The 22,430-nt window shown below is 46.1% G+C and overlaps 1 protein-coding gene across 1 annotated transcript in view; it reads left to right on the top strand.

The window, feature by feature from the left end:
• LOC311100725 (uncharacterized protein) overlaps positions 1 to 22,430 on the top strand; it is a 41,769-nt gene that overhangs the window by 5,643 nt on the left and 13,696 nt on the right. The window contains exons 4-25 of the mRNA XM_084141685.1: positions 3,616 to 3,870; positions 4,032 to 4,217; positions 4,389 to 4,728; positions 7,192 to 7,373; positions 7,545 to 7,623; positions 7,747 to 7,836; positions 8,033 to 8,209; positions 8,441 to 8,655; positions 12,145 to 12,322; positions 12,451 to 12,587; positions 12,987 to 13,156; positions 13,462 to 13,654; positions 13,869 to 14,005; positions 14,263 to 14,449; positions 14,553 to 14,880; positions 15,112 to 15,333; positions 15,534 to 15,698; positions 15,910 to 16,044; positions 16,174 to 16,635; positions 16,718 to 16,860; positions 20,186 to 20,496; positions 20,704 to 20,906. Coding sequence (XP_083997811.1) covers positions 3,616 to 3,870; positions 4,032 to 4,217; positions 4,389 to 4,728; positions 7,192 to 7,373; positions 7,545 to 7,623; positions 7,747 to 7,836; positions 8,033 to 8,209; positions 8,441 to 8,655; positions 12,145 to 12,322; positions 12,451 to 12,587; positions 12,987 to 13,156; positions 13,462 to 13,654; positions 13,869 to 14,005; positions 14,263 to 14,449; positions 14,553 to 14,880; positions 15,112 to 15,333; positions 15,534 to 15,698; positions 15,910 to 16,044; positions 16,174 to 16,635; positions 16,718 to 16,860; positions 20,186 to 20,496; positions 20,704 to 20,906 — 4,495 coding nt within the window. The remainder of the gene's footprint in view (positions 1 to 3,615; positions 3,871 to 4,031; positions 4,218 to 4,388; positions 4,729 to 7,191; positions 7,374 to 7,544; positions 7,624 to 7,746; positions 7,837 to 8,032; positions 8,210 to 8,440; positions 8,656 to 12,144; positions 12,323 to 12,450; positions 12,588 to 12,986; positions 13,157 to 13,461; positions 13,655 to 13,868; positions 14,006 to 14,262; positions 14,450 to 14,552; positions 14,881 to 15,111; positions 15,334 to 15,533; positions 15,699 to 15,909; positions 16,045 to 16,173; positions 16,636 to 16,717; positions 16,861 to 20,185; positions 20,497 to 20,703; positions 20,907 to 22,430) is intronic.

Here is a 22,430-nt window from a genome sequence, read left to right as displayed (position 1 = left end):
AGGCATAATGTGTTTATGCAATTTTGTGATATTCAATTCAGCAAAAACTGAAAGGGAGATCTATAAATCAAATCAAATTGTATTTATCACATGTGCCGAATACAACAGGTGTAGACCTTACTGAGAAATGCTTACTTACAAGCCCTTAACCAACAATGCAGAAAAATAAGAGTTAAGAAAAATATTTACTAAAAAAATACATAAAATAACACAATAACAATAACGAGGATATATACACGGGGTACCGGTACTGAGTCAATGTGCGGGGGTACATGTTAGTCGAGGTAATTGAGGTAATATGTACAATACCAGTCAAAAGTTTGTACACACCTACTCATTCCAGGGTTTTTCTTTCTTTATACCATTTTCTACATTGTAGAATAATAGTGAAGACATCAAAACTATGAAATAACACATATGGAATCATGTAGTAACCAAAAAAGTGTTAAACAAATCAAAATATATTTTATATTTGAGATTCTTCAAAGTAGCCACCCTTTGCATTGATGACAGCTTTGCACACTCTTGGCATTCTCTCAACCAGCTTCATGAGGTAGTCACCTGGAATGCATTTCAATTAACAGGTGTGCCTTGTTAATTTGTGGAATTTCTTTCCTTAATGCATTTGAGCCAATCAGTTGTGTTGTGACAAGGTAGGGGTGGTATACAGAAGATAGCCCTATTTGGTAAAAGATCAAGTCTGTATTATGGCAAGAACAGCTCAAATAAGCAAAGAGAAATGACAGTCCATTACTTTAAGACATGAAGGTCAGTCAATCCGGAAAATTTCAAGACTTTGAACGTTTCTTCAAGTGCAGTCGCAAAAACCATCAAGCGCTATGATGAAGCTGGCTCTCATGAGGGCCGCCACAGGAAAGGAAGACCCAGAGTTACCTCTGCTGCAGAAGATAAGTTCATTAGAGTTAACTGCACCTCAGATTGCAGCCCAAATAAATGCTTCACAGAGTTCAAGTAACAGACACATCTCAACATCATCTGTTCAGAGGAGACTGCGTGAATCAGGCCTTCATGGTGGAATTGCTGCAAAGAAACCACTACTAAAGGACACCAATAAGAAGAAGAGACTTGCTTGGGCCAAGAAACACGAGCAATGGACATTAGACCGGTGGAAAGTCCAAATTTGAGATTTTTGGTTCTAACCGCCGTGTCTTTGTGAGACGCAGAGTAGGTGACCGGATGATCTCCGCATGTGTGGTTCCCACCGTGAAGCACGGTGGAGGAAGTGTGGGGGTGCTTTGCTGGTGACACTGTCAGTGATTTATTTAGAATCTAAGGCACACTTAACCAGCATGGCTACCACAGCATTCTGCAGCAATACGCCATCCCATCTGGTTTGGGCTTAGTGGGACTATCATTTGTTTTTCAACAGGACAATGACCCAACACACCTCCAGGCTGTGTAAGGGCTATTTGACCAAGAAGGAGAGTGATGGAGTGCTGCATCAGATGACCTGGCCTCCACAATCACCCAACCTCCACCCAATTGAGATGGTTTGGGATGAGTTGGAACCGCAGAGTGAAGGAAAAGCAGGCAACAAGTGCTCAGCATATGTGGGAACTCCTTCAAGACTGTTGGAAAAGCATTCCAGGTGAAGCTGGTTGAGAGAATGCCAAGAGTGTGCACATCTGTCATCAAGACAAAGGGTGGCTACTTTGAAGAATCTAAAATATATTTTGATTTGTTTAACACTTTTTTTGGTTACTACATGATTCCATATGTGTTATTTCATAGTTTTGATGTCTTCACTATTATTCTACAATGTAGAAAATTGTAAAAATAAAGAAAAACCCTTGAAAGAGTAGGTGTGTCCAAAATGTTTATTGGTACTGTACATGTAGGTAGGGGTAAAGAGACTATGCATAGATAATAAATAGCGAGTATTAGCAGTGTAACAAAAAGAGGGGGTCAATGCAAATAGTCTGGGTAGCCATTTGATTAACTGTTCAGCATTCTTATGGCTTGGGGGTAGAAGCTGTTAAGGAGCCTTTTGGACCTAGATTTGGCGCTCCGGTACCGCTTGCTATGTGGTAGCAGAGAGAACATAAACTCCTTTTTCAGTTAGAATAATTTGGAGCTTGATGGCTATGGTTAGTTAAATGTAGAAAAATGTTGGTGCTGCAGTATACACGATATATACAAAAGTATGTGGACACCCCTTCAAATTAGTGGATTCGGCTATTTCAGCCACACCGTACAATTGAGCACACAGCCATGCAATCTCCATAGACAAACATTGGCAGTAGAATGGCCTTAATGCAGAGCTCAGTGATTTCAATGTGGCATCCTGTCATAGGATGCCACCTTCCGACAAGTCAGTTCGTCAAATTTCTGCCCTGCTAGAGCTGCCCCAGTCAACTGTAAGTGCTGTTATTGTGAAGTGGAAACGTCTAGGAGCAACAACGGCTCAGCTGCGAAGTGGTAGGCCACACAAGCCAAGCTCACAGAATGGGACCGGCGAGTGCTGAAGCGCGTAGCGCGTAAAAATCATCTGTCCTCGGCTGCAACACTCACTACCCAGTTCCAAACTGCCTCTGGAAGCAACGTCAGCACAATAACTGTTTGTCGGGAGCTTAATGAAATGGGTTTCCATGGCTGAGCAGCCGCACACAAGCCTAAGATCACCATGCGCAATGCCAAGCGTCGGCTGGAGTGGTGTAAAGCTCGCCGCCATTGGACTCTGGAGCAGTGGAAATGCGTTCTCTGGAGTGATCAATCACGCTTCACCATCTGGCAGTCCGACCGACAAATCTGGGTTTGGTGGATGCCAACAACTCTCATCACCCCGAGAACAGCATCCCCACAGTGAAGCATGGTGGTGGCAGCATCATGCTGTGGGGATGTTATTCATCGGCAGGAACTGGGAAACTGGTCAGAATTGAAGGAATGATGGATGGCGCTAAATACAGGGAAATTCTTGAGGGAAACCTGTTTCAGTCTTCCAGAGATTTGAGACTGGGACGGAGGTTCACCTTCCAGCAGGACAATGACCCTAAGCATACTGCTAAAGCAACACTCGAGTGGTTTAAGGGGAAACATTTTAAATGTCTTGGAATGGCCTAGTCAAAGCCCAGACCTCAATCCAATTGAGAATCTGTGGTATGACATAAAGATTGCTGTACACCAGTGGAACCCATCCAACTTGAAGGAGCTGGAGCAGTTTTGCCTTGAAGAATGGGCAAAAATCCCAGTGGCTAGATGTGCCAAGCTTATAGAGACATACCCTAAGAGACTTGCAGCTGTAATTGCTGCAGAAGGTGGCTCTACAAAGTATTGACTTTGGGGGGGTGAATAGTTATGCACGCTCAAGTTTTCTGTTTTTTAGTCTTATTTCTTGTTTGTTTCACAACAAAAAATATTTTGCATCTTCAAAGTGGTAGGCATGTTGTGTAAATCAAATGATACAAACCCCCTAAAAATTAATTCCAGGTTGTAAGGCAACAAAATAGGAAAAATGCCAAGGGGTTGAATACTTTCGCAAGCCACTGTAGCTGTGATCTCTATGCATGTTTGCCTCTGTTCCTGTAGGCACAATCTTGTTATGGTCCTGCTCAAAAGTCCTCATTTCCTTCTCGTCTTCTTTTCCTCTGTTTCCAGGTACGCCAGTGGATAGCAGACAGGGTCACGCAAAGTTCGTCTCCCACCTCCTCCTCCATTTCGTCCCCCTCTCCTGGCCTATCATCCCCCAGTGACTGGACTCCCAGCACTACTCCCCTCATTCTCCGAGGTGCCCAGGGCAGGTTCCTCTCTCTGCCCTCTATGGGCCCAGGAGGCTCCTCCCCATCGGACCCGGTCACTCCCCATCGACCCCGCATGGAGCGTCACGCAGACATGGCTGAACTGGCCAAACACGTGAGTCAGCGTTCTGATTTGGAGCACGTCTCCTGCTCATCCTTCTGACCTTTGTTCCTAATTGTCAACTGTGAATTGTTTTTCATTTAAACAACTGTCTAGATTAGAACAACTTGAGTTGCTTTATTTCTATAATTCCAGATATGAACTATGTGTTGTAGGAAGCGGAGATAGAAGGCAGGACCGTAGCGTTGAAGAGGGAAGGCTTCTGGTCTGTGAAGCGACTGACCCGCCTGACGGAGCCAGTCCGGCCCAAGGTGCACTGGGACTACCTGTGTGAGGAGATGCAGTGGCTCTCGGGCGACTTTGCCCAGGAGAGGAGGTGGAAGAGAGGGGTCGCCAGGAAGGTAAGAAACCCCCTTAGATCCCTTTTATTTGACACCACTTGGCATCCCTCCAAAGTGGCATCCATATTGCAGAGATATTGGTATTACCTATTGTTTGCTTAACCGCCGCCATGATTTCAGGTTAGGTGCAACAAGTTCAAAAGAACTCAATAGATATTCATGTTTCTCCAGGTGGTGCGGATGGTGATGCGACATCACGAGGAGCTGAGGCAGAAGGAGGAGAAGGCCAAGAGGGACGAGCATGCCAAAATCAGACGAGTCGCCTCCAACATAGCCAAGGAGGTCCGGGCCTTCTGGAGCAGTGTTGAGAAGGTGGTGCAGTACAAGCAGCAGTCCCGGTTAGAGGAGAAGAGGAAGAAGGCTCTGGACCTCCAGCTGGACTTCATCGTGGGCCAGACAGAGAAATACTCTGACCTTCTCAGTCAGGCCCTGGAAACGGCACCGGCTGGGAACAGTGAACCTACACCCTCACCACCCAAAAAATCTCTTCCACTTGTTGTGGATGAAGATGGTGAGAACTGTTTCTTTGCTAATTAATTATTGAGTATCCAGATTTCCCCCATTCAGGCTCTCTAGTTCTACCAGTGGAGGCTGCTGAGGGGAGGACGGCTCATAATAATGGCTGGAATGGAGTATAATGGCTGGAATGGGGTGAATGGAATGGTATCAAACGCATGAAAACCATGTGTTTGATACCATTCAATTCACTCCATTCCGGCCATTATTATGAGCGGTCCTCCCCTCAGTAGTCTCCACTGAGTCCTACCTACCTATAATTTACAACATAAGGAGGTTGTTGTAGCCGCTGCTCTTATTTCAGCTGATGTACTGTATGTTAGGCATCCTGGTGCAAAATGCCTTCTGTGTGTCACGTGTTGGTGCTACACATTGGTGATGGATGTGTTGCTTTGAGACTTTGTGAAAAGCACTATTTAAATGCAATGAATTGCTATTGTTAATCCAAAGCTAGTACTAGTACTATCAGCATGCCTCTGTTTAGTCTCCATTAGCAACTGTCAGACTCAGTGATGCCAGTCCAGCGACCAGACTGGCTGGCTGCCGGGTTAGGCTGCTGCCACCATTACAAATTACACATTTCTGTTTGTGCAGAAAGGCGTTGGAGTTAAACAATGACTTTAGTACAAGGGCTGCTCAACTACTAGAGGAAGCACAGCTGTGACGAGGGCAATTCCACGGTAACAGAATTACGCTGAGACTCAGTAAATGTGTTTTTGTCAAATTTTCGGTGTAAATTGTTAAATGTAATCCTTGTGCATAGTTATATGGCTTGATACATTTTTGAAATAAATGGATTTTGATTAGGATACATTTTAACCCTCTAAGGTCGACCTCCCAGCGAAAATCTAATTAGCATAATAAGAACATCCCCCTAAAAAATCTGTCAGTTTAAGATAGAGATGTTTTTTTTGCATTGGATGCGTCTCAATCCACCGCATCCGCCTATGTCGCACTTCCGAATCTGCGGTGAAAGGTGACAGAGCTAGAGCGGTGTTTGTCAGACCGTGAGACATACCGAAAATCAGTCTTCTCACAAAATCGTCTGTAGTGTCCGTTTGGCCTACAAACTATTATGACCCCTCTATGGAAAGATGAGACTCCCGCGAACACGACGGTTGCCTCCGTTTTGCTCTACGACCCCCACACGCGTCTTGGGACTCGTCTGAAGTCGGTACAGCCGATCTGCCAACGTCTGTCTGTAGCATCCGAACAGTTGGGGCACACACTAATATGACCCCACTGTAGAAAGGGGAGACTCTCATGAACACGTACAGTGCATTTGGGAAGTATTCAGACCCCTTGACTTTTTCCACATTTTGTTACGTCACAGCCTTATTCTAAAATAGATTAAATTGTTTTTTTCCCTCATCAATCTACACACAATACCCCATAATTACAAATCAAAAACAGGTTTTTAGACATTTTTGCAAAAGTATACAAAATAAAAAACTGATATTACATTTACATAAGTATTCAGACCCTTTACGATTACAGCCTCGAGTCTTCTTGGGTATGACGCTACAAGCTTGGCACACCTGTATTTGGGGAGTTTCTCCCATTCTTCTCTGCAGATCCTCTCAAGCTCTGTCTGACAATGATCCAAAACACACAATCAAGTCTACATGAAAATGGTTAAAAAGCAACAAATTTGAAGTTTTGGTTCAGACCTAATCCCAATTGAGATGTTGTGGCAGGACTTGAAATGAGCAGTTCATTCTTGAAAACTACCAAATGTCGCTGAGTTAAAGCAATTCTGATTGGAAGAGTGGGACAAAATTCCTCCACAGCGATGTGAGAGAATGATCAACAACTACAGGAAGTGTTTGGTTGGAGTCATTGCAGCTAAAAATGGCACAACCAGTTATTGAGTGAAAGGGGGCAATTACTTTTTCACACAGGGGCATTGGGTGTTGCATAACATTGTTTATTAAATACATTAAATAAGTATGTAATTGTTGTTATTTGTTCACTCAGGTTGCCCTTTAGCTAATATTAGGTTTTGGTTGAAGATCTGATAACATTCAGTATAAAAATTCTGCAAAAGTTGAGAAAATTAGAAAGTACTGTAGCTTAGTAGAACCACCCCCCCCCCCAGCCTGGTTTAGACAGGGCTTAGACTCTTATGGGTTAAAGTGCAAAATCTGAGTCTCAGTGTAATTCCGTTATCGTAGAATTGCCCAAGGCAAAAGGCCAGTCTCATCTCCTGCCTTTTTTTTCTGGCTAGAAACAATGCAATTATTGCATCTCTGAAGTGCAGTGACATTCCAATCATCAGACGTGACTTAGTTGGCATAATGGAAGCAAAGCTTTTCCAGAGCTGGAGACTGTTCAATGCTGTTCAAATAAGCCTGATGCAGAGTTCTGCACAGTTTCTAGCCCAGGTGCCTCAACATACTGTGGCCATATGGGGACGAGATTTAACTTTCCTCTCTCTCTTCCTTCGTTCTGTCTGCAGACAGAGACTTTGAGCCTCCATGTGGTGAGGAGGAGGAGGATGATGAGGAGACCATCGAAGTGGAGGAGGAACAGGATGGCAATGACCCCGAGACCCAGAGGAGGGAGATTGAGCTGCTGAGACAAGAGGGAACCATGTCCCTGGCAGAGCTGCTCAGCACCCTCAAACGGCCCCTTTCACAGGTTGGTACCACTGACACAGGAGACTGGGCAGAGCCCCTCACTTAAACACTTGCATACTGCACTCCCATGCCCTTCCTTTGTATAAGCTGGTGCACATTAACCTCATTGTTCATACTTCAAAATGTTGTAAATGTTGTTATTTGGTGGAGACTGACATTGTTCCTTCTATAGGACTCGGAAGAGGAGTGCTCAGACAATTCGTCCACAACAGTGGACGTAGACGCAGAGTTCACAGCCAACGAAGAGAATGGTAAGTGAGACTTTGTTATCCAATTGCAGCGTATGTTATATGCATGTAAAATAGCTCACTTGTCAATATATTGACTTGGCTGTGAGTATTGTGTAATTATTTGTCCCTGTCTGTGGTGCTCAGCTGAAGATGAGGAGGACACCATCGCAGCCCAAGAGGTGGTGGAGGGGGAAGCAGATCACGCAGGCGAGCTGGATGACTTGGCCAAAGAAGGTAACCACCCACACTACTAAAATAGTAAAACAGCTCTATCTGCTGCACAGATGTTGAGTCCAATGGGCTGTGTAGTTGTTTTTAAACTATTGTCATTACAAGCTCCACAAGTAACTTTTTATATTCCTATCTGTTGCCAGAACGTCCATTATTCAAGACCATTCTAAACGTCATTTCCTTCCCATTCCCTTCCCAGGTGACATGACTGTGGAGGAGCTGCTGGAGAAGTACAAAGGAGCGTACGCCTCTGATTTCGAGGAGCCCTCGGCGCCTGCCTCTCCTGCCAGCTCCGAGGAGTCTGAAAATTCTGGAGACGAGGAAGAGGAGAGCGAGGAAGACGAAAGTGACGTGGAAAGCAACATCACCTCCTCAGGTACTGGCCACTGTAACAAAATAGAATATCTTTGCTCTCTAACCTAGCGAAAACTCTAGGAAGCTTCACACTGGGCTTTCAGATTGAATTGATACTGAAGATCGACCTACAAACCAAAAACCGACTTTTTCAAGGGCTTTTACCTTATGGATTTGACTGTCAAGCTATTGCATTTGTCCTGATTATACCATGTTCACTGCATTACCCCTCTTCTCACCAACCACTCACTAGATAATGAGGACAGTGAAGAGGAAGAGGTCCGTGACAATGATGAAGAGGATAGTGATGAAGATGATGAGTGCGATGAGGGGATGGAGATCCTGCTGAAGGAGGGGGACCACAGTCCCCCTCTCCCAACCGGCCCGCGGCCCAAGAAGGAGATCAGCCACATTGCTGCTACTGCAGAGAGCCTGCAACCCAAAGGCTACACCCTTGCCACAACCAAGGTGGGTAACCCATGCCCTACAACACTGGCCAGATGATCAAGTAAGGACCCTTTGCTATTAGTTTGGAGTTGACTTAACTTAAGGGAAAGGTTAATATTGTTCCATTCATTCCGTTCCAGCCATTACAATAAGCCTGTCCTCCAATAGTAAAATACATTACATGACCTAAAGTATATGGACACCTGCTCATTCCAAAATCATGGGCGTTAAAATGGAGTTGGTCCCCCCTTTGCTGGTTAAACAGCCTCCACTCTTCTGGGAAAGCTTTCCACTATACAGTGCATTCTGAAAGTATTTAGATCCGTTCCCTTTTTCCACAAGTTACAGCCGCCTTATAAAATGGATGAAATAAAAAATAATCCTCATCAATCTACACCAGGGGTGTCAAACTCATTCCATGGAGGGCCTAGTGTCTGCAGGTTTTTGGTTTTTCCTTTCAATTAAGCCCTAGACAACCAGGTGTGGGGAGTTCCTTACTAATTAGTGACCTTAATTCATCAATCAAGGACAAGGGAGGAGTGAAAACCCGCAGCCACTAGGCCCTCCGTGGAATGAGTTTGACACATGTGATCTACACACACTACCCCATAATGATGAAGCAAAACAAAATTATTATTTTTTTTACATAAGTATTCAGACCCTTTGCTATGACACTTGAAATTGAGCTCAGGTGCATCCTGTTTCCATTGAGCATCCTTGAGATGTTTCTACAACTTGATTGGAGTCCACCTGTGGTAAATTCAATTGAGTGGACATGATCTGAAAGGCACACACCTGTCTATATAAAGTCCCACAGATAACAGTGCATGTCAGAGCAAAAACATTAACATTTTTACATTTACGTCATTTAGCAGACGCTCTTATCCAGAGCGACTTACAAATTGGTGCATTCACCTTTATAGCCAGTGGGATAACCACATTACTATTAGAAGGATTACTTTATCCTGTCCCAGGTATTCCTTAAAGAGGTGGGGTTTCAAGTGTCTCCGGAAGGTGGTGAGTGACTCCGCTGTCCTGGCGTCGTGAGGGAGCTTGTTCCATCATTGGGGTGCCAGAGCAGCGAACAGTTTTGACTGGGCTGAGCGGGAACTGTGCTTCCGCAGAGGTAGGGGGTCCAGCAGGCCAGAGGTGGATGAACGCAATGCCCTCGTTTGGGTGTAGGGACTGATCAGAGCCTGAAGGTACGGAGGTGCCGTTCCCCTCACAGCTCCGTAGGCAAGCACCATGGTCTTGTAGCAGATGCGAGCTTCAACTGGAAGCCAGTGGAGTGTGCGGAGGAGCGGGGTGACGTGAGAGAACTTGGGAAGGTTGAACACCAGACGGGCTGCGGCATTCTGGATGAGTTGTAGGGGTTTAATGGCACAGGCAGGGAGCCCAGCCAACAGCGAGTTGCAGTAATCCAGACGGGAGATGACAAGTGCCTGGATTTAGGACCTGTGCCGCTTCCTGTGTAAGGCAGGGTCGTACTCTCTGAATGTTGTAGAGCATGAACCTACAGGATCGGGTCACCAAGCCTTGATGTTAGCACCTAGCACCAAAAACCAAGCCATGAGGTCGAAGGAATTGTCCGTAGAGCTCCGAGACAGGATTGTGTCGAGGCACAGATCTGGGGAAGGGTACCAAAAAATGTCTGCATCATTGAAGGTCCTCAAGAGCACAGTGGCCTCCATCATTCTTAAATGGAAGACGTTTGGAACCACCAAGACTCTTCCTAGAGCTGGCCGTCCGGCCAAACTGAGCAATCAGGGAGAAGGGCCTTGGTCAGGGAGGTGACCAAGAACCCGATGGTCACTAACAGAGCTCCAGAGTTCGTGGCAGCATCATGCTGTGGGGATGTTTTTCAGCGCGACAGGGACTGGGAGTCTAGTCAGGATCGAGGGAAAGATGAACGGAGCAAAGTACACAGCGATCCTTGATGAAAACCTGACAGCTGTGCAGCGACACTCCCCATTCAACCTGACAGAGCTTGAGAGGATCTGCAGAGAAGCACTCACTAACTGTAAGTCGCTCTGGATAAGAGTGTCTGCTAAATGTCTAAAATGTCAAATCTAAGAATGGGAGATACTCCCCAAATACAGGTGTGCCAAGCTTGTAGCGTCATACCCAAGAAGACTTGAGGCTGTAATCGCTGCCAAAGGTGCTTGAACAAAGTACTGAGTAAAGGGTCTGAATACTTATGTAAATGTGATATTTCAGTTTTATTTTTTATAAATTAGCAACAATTTCTTAAAACCTGTTTTTCCTTTGTAATTATGGGGTATTGTGTGTAGATTGATGGGGGGGGACAATGTAATCAATTTCAGAATAAGGCTGTGACGTAAGAAAATGTGGAAAAAGTCAAGGTCTGAATACTTTCCGAATGCACTGTATGTTGGAACATTGCTGTGGGAACTTGCTTCCATTCAGCCACAAGAGCATTAGTGAGGTCGGGCACTGATGTTGTGCGATTAGGCCTGGCTCGTAGTCGGCGTTCCAATTCATCCCAAAGGTGTTCGATGGGGTTGAGGTCAGGGCTCTGTGCAGGCCAGTCAAGTTTTTCCACACTGATCTCGACAAAACATTTCTGTATGGATCTCGCTTTGTGCACAGGGGCGTTGTCATGCTGAAACAGGAAAGGGGCGTCCCCAAACTGTTGACACAAAGTTGGAAGCACAGAATCGTCTAAAATGTTATTGTATGCTATAGCGTTAAGATTTCCCTTCACTGGAACTAAGGGGCCTAGCCCGAACCATGAAACAGCCCGAGACCATTATTCCTCCTCCACCAAACTTTACAGTTGGCACTATGCATTGGGTCAGGTAGTGTTCTCCTGGCATCCGCCAAACCCAGATTTGTCCATCGGACTGCCAGATGGTGAAGTGTGATTCATCACTCCAGTGAACGCATTTCCACTGCTCCAGAGTCCAATGGCGGCGAGCTTTACACTACTCCAGCCGACGCTTGGCATTGCGCATGGTGATCTTAGGCTTGTGTGCGGCTGCTTGGCCATGGAAACCCATTTCCCGACGAACAGTTATTGTGCTGACGTTGCTTCCAGAGGCAGTTTGGAACTCGGTAGTGAGTGTTGCAGCCGATGACAGACGATATTTACACGCTTCAGCACTCGGCGGTCCCGTTCTGTGAGCTTGTGTGGCCTACCACTTCGCGGCTGAGCTGTTGTTGCTCCTCAACGTTTCCACTTCACAATAACAGCACTTACAGTTGACTGAGGCAGCTGTAGAAGGGCAGAAATTTGACTAAATGACTTTTTGGAAAGTGCCATGTTGAAAGTCACTGAGCACTTCAGTAAGGCCATTCTACTGCCAATGTTTGTCTATGGAGATTGCATGGCTGTGTGCTCGATTTTATACACCTGTCAGCAACGGGTGTGGCTGAAATAGCCGAATCCACTAATTTGAAGGGGTGTCCACATACTTTTGTGTGTATATATAGTGTATTTAACTAGTCTATATCTCTTTATTCATGTAATTGTTTGTTCTTCGTCAATAGGTCAAGACTCCCATTCCGTTCTTGCTGGTGGGCCAGCTGCGTGAGTACCAGCACATCGGCCTGGACTGGCTGGTCACCATGTACGAGAAGAAGCTCAACGGCATCCTGGCTGACGAGATGGGCCTGGGGAAGACTATCCAGACCATCGCCCTGCTGGCTCACCTCGCCTGTGAAAAGGGTAAGACATTGAGTCATTCATTACAATCCTTTCGTCCATTCATACACCAACGTTTCAACGTTTTACCAGGACAATAGAAGAGATGCACCAACCTATATATCGGATACTAAATCAAGTTGGTTGTTCAGGTAACTGGGGGCCCCATCTGATTATCGTGCCAACCAGTGTGATGCTGAATTGGGAGATGGAGCTGAAGCGCTGGTGTCCTGGATTCAAAATCCTCACTTACTACGGCAGTCAGAAGGAGAGGAAACTCAAGAGACAGGTAAACAACTACCAACAATCACCAAATTCCCTTGTAAATGGATACAAATCGTCACTGGCACTCACTAACTCGGGCCCACGGCACCTCACGATGACTCCTCTCCAGCGCAATCTGTTCTGGGCAGTCCTCTCCAGCTTGTTTCACCCCTTGCAGATGTTCTGCCTCAAACTCCGGCCTCCAGGTTTTTCTTTGGCGACCTCTTTTCCTTTTCCCTTGCGGGTTCCAAAATAATCTTCACTGGTGCTGCCTCATCTCCTTTCTGGTGCTCCCTGTCTCATTCCAACTGAACAAAAAGTCAGTCTTGCATACTGAAGTGGATAAAAGCCCTGGCCCACTGAAGTGGATCAATTCAAGTGCCAGACCCTTTCGATAAGCTAATAAAAAAAGTCCTATTTTCAGGGTTGGACCAAGCCCAACGCCTTCCACGTGTGCATCACCTCCTACAAGCTGGTGCTGCAGGACCACCAGGCCTTCCGTCGCAAGTCCTGGCGCTACCTCATCCTGGACGAGGCCCAGAACATCAAGAACTTCAAGTCCCAGCGCTGGCAAAGCCTGCTCAACTTCAACAGGTCCGCACTAAGGGAGGGGAGAGGAGGGAGGAGATGGTTATAGATGACTAGTATAACTGTTGCCATTGAACATTTATAATCCTCATTTATGAAAGAATAAATAATCATAATAATACAAAGGATTCTTATAGCGCTTTTCTAAAAACCTTCAGACAAGTGCTTCCATTTCTCTGCATTCTTCCTTTACCAATATCAGTCAAAATTATGACAACAAAAGCTGAAAGTTCTTCGTCCAGTAGAATATAAAAATCTTTAGTCATAACCTCTGGTCATTATAACGTATTCTATGTTTTTTCTGGCCCCAGTCAGAGGCGCCTGCTCTTGACGGGCACCCCACTGCAGAACAGCCTGATGGAGCTGTGGTCCCTGATGCACTTCCTCATGCCCCACGTCTTCCAGTCACACCGAGAGTTCAAGGAGTGGTTCTCCAACCCCCTCACCGGCATGATCGAGGGCAGCCAGGAGTACAATGAGGGTCTGGTCAAGAGGTTACATAAGGTAAGAACTCAGGCTGGCATAGATGGAGTAACGCGCAGTTGGTCAAGGGGGTGTGGATTGGTCCGAATATTTAGGAGGGTCCAGATTAATGTTAAATAAGAAGTTACTATTTATTACCACTAACTGTTTTACATGTTTGCGCACATTGAGATGTTTTGAAAGACATTCTGTTCCCTAACCCGATATATCACCACTTTCTGTTTTTACCTTCCAGGTGCTTAGGCCGTTTCTGTTGAGGAGAATCAAGGTGGATGTGGAGAAGCAGATGCCTAAGAAGTATGAACATGTGGTGCGCTGCCGTCTGTCCAAGAGACAGCGCTTCCTCTACGATGACTTCATGGCACAGGCCTCGTGAGTATCTATAGACAAGGGTGTTACTGGAAGCAAATTAATGCATTGCAGGAGGGCTCATTGGTTTGAAATTCTGCCAGTAATTAGCTTTTTACCTGTATATTCCTATTTCTCATTGCCAGAAGGTTTTTACATCACTATGATGTACTTTAAACAGCTACTGTTGCTTAGATCATCTACTAGTTAGCATTGTATAGGAATCCCTTTTTTTTGTAATCTCACTTTATTTCTCTCCCTTTTATCGCTCTCTCTCTTAGTACCCGGGAAACGCTGGCTAGCGGTCACTTCATGTCTGTGATCAACATCTTGATGCAGCTCCGTAAAGTGTGTAACCACCCCAACCTGTTTGACCCGCGGCCCATCCACTCCCCCTTCATCACCAAGCCCATCGTCTTCCATACAGCCTCCCTGGTACAGCGAGCCCTGGAGATCTCCCCATTCAAGGTTAGCATCTGAGTGTGTGCGCACATATACACGTTTAGATGCATATAAAATGCATTTATACGTATCTAAACCTCCATAACCTCTACTCTCCTCTGTCCCTCAGCGCGGTGACCTGTCCATGTTTGACCTGGTGGGTCTAGAGGGCAGCGTGTCCAGGTACCAGGCCGACGTGTTTCTGCCCCGCAGGAAGGTCAGCCGCCAGCTGATCCAGGAGGTCATGGAGTCCCCCGACCCCCCTCCCCGCCCCAAACCTGTCCGCATGAAGGTCAACAGGATGTTCCAGCCGTTACCTAAGGCTGATGGTTGCACGGTGCTGGTGGTGAACAACCCTCTGCTCACCTGCCCTGTCACCCCTGCAGCTCAGGCCCCAATGCCCCGTCTCATCCAGGATGTGACCCCAACGCCCACCCCTCCACCTCCAGTCCAACAAGGTTAGTACTAAATAGCATGGAGTTAGAAATAAATAATGCTTGAATAGTTGTTGATTTTACATGGAAAAGATCAACATGATCGAAGTGTTTTTTTTTCTTATGGTCTGATTTTAACATTCCATTCAACATTTCTTGTGGAAACATCTACACAGCAGGACAAACTATTGTATTCTACACAACCAGACATAATGTAATCCTGTCTTCTATTCCCTTGTTTCCATGAACCCTCAGTGTTGTGTTCAGTGGCACCCACTGCCCCTTCACGCCTGCCCATGCACCCCAGCGGCCCCTTTGCGGTGGGCACTGTTGTGAGGTCTGGCTCCCCAATGCCAGTCCTGGCTGTGCGCTCGCCCACCGTCTCCTGCAACCCCGCCACCCATCCCACCCTTCCTCCCAGCAACGTCATGACCCAACGGGTTCTGCTCAGCCCAGACATGCAGGCCCGGCTTCCCTGTGAGTACCTGCCATTCTCTCAAACACTCTGTCAGGCAACCAATGTGCGTGAACAGTGCATAAGTACAAACTGAAAATGCACTGAAGATGTATTGGAATGTAAATTCCTTACCTTTTTTGTTTATGCATACTGGTGAAATGACACTCATCAACAGTTCATTTCTTTAATGACTCTCTCTTTCTTCATCTCTCTATCTCAGCTGGGGAGGTAGTGAGTATCGCCCACCTGGCCTCGTTGGCTGGGCGTCCTGTGTCGTCGTGCCAGGGCAGTAAGCCTGTTACCTTCCAACTGCAGGGCAACAAGCTCACCCTGTCTGGAACCCAGCTCCACCAGGTCCCTGTGGCCCCTCCACGCCCAGTACAAGGTCCGCTCAGATCCTAACAGTATCATAGAACAGTATATAGAGATATATATTAATAGAGTGGCCCATGTCATAAAACTCTAGAGTGTGTTGATACAGGCAGCCATCTTTGGTGTTCTATTTAATTCAGTGGTACAGTATCTATCCTATCCTGCACTGACAGGAGTGTCTAAATGCGTTCTTTCTGGTGTGGTTCTAACTGTGGGCTCCGCAGGTAACTTCATGCATCTGGTGACCAGCGGAGGGCAGCACCACCTCATCAGCCAGCCAGCCCAGGTAGCAGTGTTCAGTTCTGCCACCCCCTCTCCAGCACCCTCGGAAATCCAGCTGCCTCTCAACGCTTCTCAAGGTACAGCAGCATCCTCCTTCAAGTCTGTGGTAACTGATCTGATCTTCTCTGGTTAGCTGTCTTTTACCCTGGACTTGTTGTTAAGGCGGTTCAGTGATGGTCATGTTCTTACCCGTCTTTCCTCTCCAGTGCCCTCCTCCATGGTGACCAGCTCTGGGATCGTGAAGATAGTGGTACGCCAGTCAAGCAAGGAAGGAGGGGGTGTACCCACCCTGGCAGTGCCCCCTTCTCCCCGCGTAGCTACCCAGGCATCACCCTCCATACACCACCATGCCAATGCCAACATTGCTGTGAGAACCCCCCCTGCACATCGCCACCCCGGACCTTCCACTGCTCAATACACCCTGGCCCCACCTAGAACCCCTACGTCAGTCACAATTAGAACCGCTACCCAAGCCCCTCCTCGTATTCCTACACCAGCCCCTCCTCGAACCCCTACCACAGCCCCCCCTCAAATCCTTACACCAGCCCCTCCTCGAACCCCTACTCCTGCCCCCCCTCAAATCCCTACCCCAGACCCCAGTCAGCCCCAGCCCCCTCACCCAGTGCTGAAGATTGAAACCAAGGTAGAAACCAGCACAGAACAGAAAGGTGAGGAGATGAATGCAAATAATTTAAAAACAGTTTCTGTATTTACAATCTTTGTATTGAACAAGTCACTTCTCCTCTCTAGCTCGTCTGAATTCTTTGTCGACGCGTGAGGAGAGCAGCGACACTAAATCAGCCGTTCCTAAATCAGGGTCCCATGTTGGTGGATTTGTCCCCCCTCGACCTCGGGCACAACCTCGCCCACATCCTCGCTCCCCCTTCTACATGGTACTTCCACTATATCTGCTTCTTTTAAAACATATATTTTTTTTCTTGTTACTTGTTTCAATCACCATGTAGGAAATAATGAGGTTGTCATATTTTTTTAGCTTATATCCCACAGTAGTACCTTTTTTAGTTCTGTCAGTCATCAATCCACAGCAGAATTCTTAAACTGACTCCTGTCATGTTCCTTTAAAGAGACTTCATAACTTTTGTATATTTTTTGGCAGTAGTTCTGAAAGCCGCGCCCAAGAGCCAAATAGGAAGTTGTGTACTACGTCATCACGTAATTGCTGTTGAGCCCCTGCAGCAGTGCACAAAGATATATATCGCAGCAAAAAAAGAAACGTATTTTTCAGCAAACTTATCATGTGTAAATATTTGTATGAACATAACAAGATTCAACAACTGAGACATAAACTCAACAAGTTCCACAGACATGTGACTAAAATAAATGGAATAAGTGTCCCTGAACAAAGGGGGGGTCAAAATCAAAAGTAACAGTCAGTATCTGGTGTGGCCACCAGCTGCATTAAGTACTGCAGTGCATCTCCTCCTCATGGACTGCACCAAATTTGCCAGTTCTTGCTGTGAGATGTTACCCCACACTTCCACCAAGGCACCTGCAAGTTCCCGGACATTTCTGGGGGGAATGGCTCTAGCCCTCACCCTCCGATTCAACAGGTCCCAGACGTGCTCAATGGGATTGAGATCCGGGCTCTTCGCTGGCCATGGCAGAACACTGACATTCCTGTCTTGCAGGAAATCACGCACAGAACGAGCAGTATGGCTGTTGGCATTGTCATGCTGGAGGGTCATGTCAGAATGAGCCTGCAGGAAGGGTACCACATGAGGGAGGAGGATGTCTTCCCTGTAACGCACAGCGTTGAGATTGCCTGCAATGACATCAAGCTCAGTCCGATGATGCTGTGACACACCGCCCCAGACCATGACGGACCCTCCACCTCCAAATCGATCCCGCTCCAGAGTACAGGCCTCGGTGTAACCCTCATTCCTTCGACTATAAACGTGAATCCCACCATCACCCCTGGTGAGACAAAACCGCGACTCGTCAGTGAAGAGCACTTTTTGCCAGTCCTGTCTGGTCCAGAGACGATGGGTTTGTGCCCATAGGCGACATTGTTGCCGGTGATGTCTGGTGAGGACCTGCCTTAAAACAGGCCTACAAGCCCTCAGTCTAGCCTCTCTCAGCCTATTGCGGACAGTCTGAGCACTGATGGAGGGATTTTGCGTTCCTGGTGTAACTCGGGCAGTTGTTGTAGCCATCCTGTACCTGTCCCGCAGGTGTGATGTTTGGATGTACCGATCCTGTGCAGGTGTTGTTACACGTGGTCTGCCACTGCGAGGACGATCAGCTGTCTGTCCTGTCTCCCTGTAGCGCTGTCTTAGGCGTCTCACATGGGGGGCCAGTATAAAAAAAATATATAAGTATTCACTAACTGTAAGTCGCTCTGGATAAGAGCGTCTGCTAAATGACAAAAAAAAAAAAAAAAAAAAATGTCATAACTGTGACCTTAATTGCCTACCGTCTGTAAGCTGTTAGTGTCTTAAGGACCGTTCCACAGGTGCATGTTCATTCATTGTTTAGGGTTCATTGAACAAGCATAGGAAACAGTGTTTAAACTCTTTACAATGAAGATCAGTTAAGTTATTTGGATTTTTATGGGAATGTGTGTGTGTCAGTCAGTCAGTCAAAACTTTGGACACACCTACTCATTCCAGGGTTTTTCTTTATTTTTACTATTTTCTACTTTTGTACAATAATAGTGAAGACATCAGAGCTATGGAATCATGTAGTAACCATAAGTGTTAAACAAATCAAAATATATTTTATATTTGCGATTCTTCAAATAGCCGCCCTTTTCCTTGATGACAGCTTTGCACACTCTTGGCATGCTCTCAACCAGCTTCATGAGGCAGTCACCTGGAATGCATTTCAATGAACAGGTGTGCCTTCTTAAAAGTTAATTTGTGGAATTTCTTTCCTTAATGCGTTTGAGCCAATCAGTTGTGTTCTGACAAGGTAGAGTTGGTATACAGAAGATAGCCTTATTTGGTAAAAGATCAAGTCCATATTATGGCAAGAACAGCTCAAATAAGCAAATAGAAACGACAGTCCATCATTACTTTAAGACATGAAGGTCAGTCAATCCGGAACATTTCAAGAACTTTGAACGTTTCTTCAAGTACATTTGCAAAAACCATCAAGTGCTATGATGAAACTGGCTCTCATGAGGACCGCCACAGGAAAGGAAGACTCAGCGTTACCTCTGCTGCAGAGGATAAAGTTACCAGCCTCAGAAATTGCAGCCCAAATAAATGCTTCACAGTTCAAGTAACACACACATCTCAACATCAACTGTTCAGAGGAGACTGTGTGAATCAGGCCTTCATGGTGGAATTGCTGCAAAAAACGTGGGTGAAAGTTTGCCGTATACATTTCTTGAGAGTTGTATGTGATTTGCGCAATATATTCAAAAATTCTAACAAAATACAGCAGCGACAGCATTTAGGAGATACAGGTTGTGAGCATAGTGTTTCTGATTAGTTTGACAATTGTCATTAAGGCCCGAGGGGGTGTGGTATATGGCCAATATACCACGGCTAACGGCTGTTATTATGCACGACGCAACAAGGAGTGCCTGGACACAGCCCATAGCCGTGGTATATTGGCCATATATCACAAACCCCCAAGGTGCCTCATTGCTATTATAAACTGTTTACCAACGTAATTTTATCAGTAAAAATAAAGGTTTTGTCATACCCATGGTATACGGTTTGATATACCACGGCTTTCAGACAATCAGCATTCAGGGCTCGAACCACCCAGTTTATAATACCATCTATAGTGCACATCATTTTCTGCTTGGTTTCCAGAGAAACGTAGCATATTGAAAGAGAAATTAAACTACTACCGAGGTCTAATAGATCTAATTTTAAATGTTTTATTATTATGCATGAATTTGATCAACGTATTCAATGTGTTTTTGCTGTTATCAAAAAAACAAATGGTAAGCGCATGTAGCAAGGCAATCCCACTCACTTCAGAGTGTGTGCTCACTACATGACATGAACAAGCATGTCTGAATTGCACAAAATTATGGCAAGTAAAAATCTAAGGATTCTGTGCCTTTCTCCGCTGGGAGAGGACTGCAGATGGTTTATTATCCATGTATGAGCCATACATTGACACGTTTAGTCCAAAACGGGACGTAAAAAAAAAAGTAACAAGGTTGTTTTCAATCCTCTGGAGCGCCTCTAACTGTTGCTGTCCTATCAACTGACAAACTGTCCCTTTCCTCTCCGTCAGTCATGGCTGGCAGACAGCCGCAAGAAGCAGCGAGACAGCCGCCTGACCCAAATCATCCGGATCAATGACCTGCACTGCAGCGCCAAGCCCGTGTACGGCCATGAGGTGCTGGACTTCCTCACCTTCCTCCCGGGCTCCTGCCCTGCTCCGGCCCCCAGGGCCCTGGGTCAGTGGGGCCGCTCGGGCCATGCTGCCTGCTTGTTCGCCCAGTCCCACAGCACCATGAACTACTGGGACCAGAGCCGCGCCCTGAGGGAGGCCATCCACACCACTGAGGACAGGCTGCAGCTGCTCAAAGATATGATAGAAAGGTAACACAGTGGCTGCTGCTTTCCACTGTCTGGAACCACGAGACAGTCTATATTTTTGTTCTAGCCCTTCACTAACACACTTGATTTAACTAATCACCAAGCCCTTCATTAGTTGAATTCGGTGTGTCTGTTTTCAAACACTTGCTGTTTATCTTTCTTGTGATGCCTAATGATTGATGGAGGGTACCCTATTTTCTACTCCTCCAGGTTTACGTTTGTGATCCCACCGGTGGAGGCTCCGACCATCACCATGCACAGCTGCCACCCCCCTCCGTCTCTGAGCCACAAGCAGGCCGTGTTCACCTCGCTGCTCTCCTCCCAGGTGGCCCCGCTCTCACACAGTCTGCACCGCATCCAGTGCAACATGAGGACCCACTTCCCTGACCTGAGGCTGATCCAGTATGACTGTGGTGAGTCCCCACACCTCAGACAACACACCTGTGTTTTCTATAGGACTTAACCCCCTAGAGTCAATTGACACACCGGTGCGTCAATCTAAGTAACACAATAATCAGTCAATTTGATCTAGAGATATCTGTCGCACTTCCGCATCAGCAGGGAAAGGTAGCAGAGCTAGAGCGGTGTTTGTCAGACCATGAGACATCCCGGAAATCGGTCTTCTCACAAAAATGTCTGTAGTGTTGACATCGTTTGGCCTATGACCACTCTTTGGAAAGGAGAGACTCTCACGAACACGATGGTGGTCTCAGTTTTACTCTACGACCCCCACAAGTCTCTGGGTACTCGTCTGAAGTCGGTACACCAACTTGTGTTTTGAAGCATCCGAACTGTTTGGGCTACAAACTAATATGACCCCGCTGTGGAAAAGGGAAATTCTCACGAACTCGATGGTGTTCTCAGTTGTGCTCTATGACCCCCACCATTGTCACGGGACTTGTCTAAAGGTAACCGGTAAATGAATGTAAGTCGCTCTGGATAAGAGCATCTGCTAAATGACGTAAATGTAAATGAATGGAAGTGTGGAGGTAGTTTTGTGCCTACCCCAAAAAAGGGGTTCAATATGTGTAAAAAACAAACAAAAAATATATACAGCTCTGGAAAGAATTAAGAGACCACTGCAAAATTATCAGTTTCTCTAGTTTTACTATTTATAGGTATGATTGGGTAAAAATAACATTTTTATTTTATTCTATAAACTACTGACAACATTTCTCCCAAATTCCAAATAAAAATATTGTCATTTAGAGCATTTATTTGCAGAAAATGACAACTGGTCAAAATAACAAAAAAGATGCAGTGTTGTCAGAATAATGCAAAGGAAATAAGTTCATGTTCATTTTTAAACAACACAATACTAATGTTTTAACTTAGGAAGGGTTCAGAAATCAATATTTGGTGGAATAACCCTGATTTTCAATCACAGCTTTCATGCGTCTTGGCATGCTCTCCACCAGTCTTTCACATTGATGTTGGGTGACCTTATGCCACTCCTGGCGCAAAAATTCAAGCAGCTCGGCTTTGTTTGTTGGCTTGTGACCATCCATCTTCCTCTTGATCACTTTCCAGAAGTTTTCAATGGGGTTCAGGTCTGGAGATTGGGCTGGCCATGACAGGGTCTTGATCTGGTGGTCCTCCATCCACACCTTGATTGACCTGGCTGTGTGGCATGGCGCATTGTCCTGCTGGAAAAACCAATCCTCAGAGTTGGGGAACAATGTCAGAGCAAAAGGAAGCAAGTTTTCTTCCAGGACAACCTTGTACATGGCTTGATTCATGCGTCCTTCACAAAGACAAATCTGCCCGATTCCAGCCTTGCTGAAGCACCCCCAGATCATCACCGATCCTCCACCAAATTTCACAGTGGGTGCGAGACACTGTGGCTTGTAGGCCTCTCCAGGTCTCTGTCTAACCATTAGACGACCAGGTGTTGGGCAAAGCTGAAAATTGGACTCATCAGAGAAGATGACCTTACT

This window comes from Coregonus lavaretus, assembly GCF_964263955.1.
Source record: "Coregonus lavaretus genome assembly, chromosome: 25".
In the NCBI taxonomy this organism is placed as follows: Eukaryota; Metazoa; Chordata; class Actinopteri; order Salmoniformes; family Salmonidae; genus Coregonus; species Coregonus lavaretus.
Note: the sequence above shows the minus strand (reverse complement) of the source record. Positions and strands in the feature narration are given on the sequence as shown.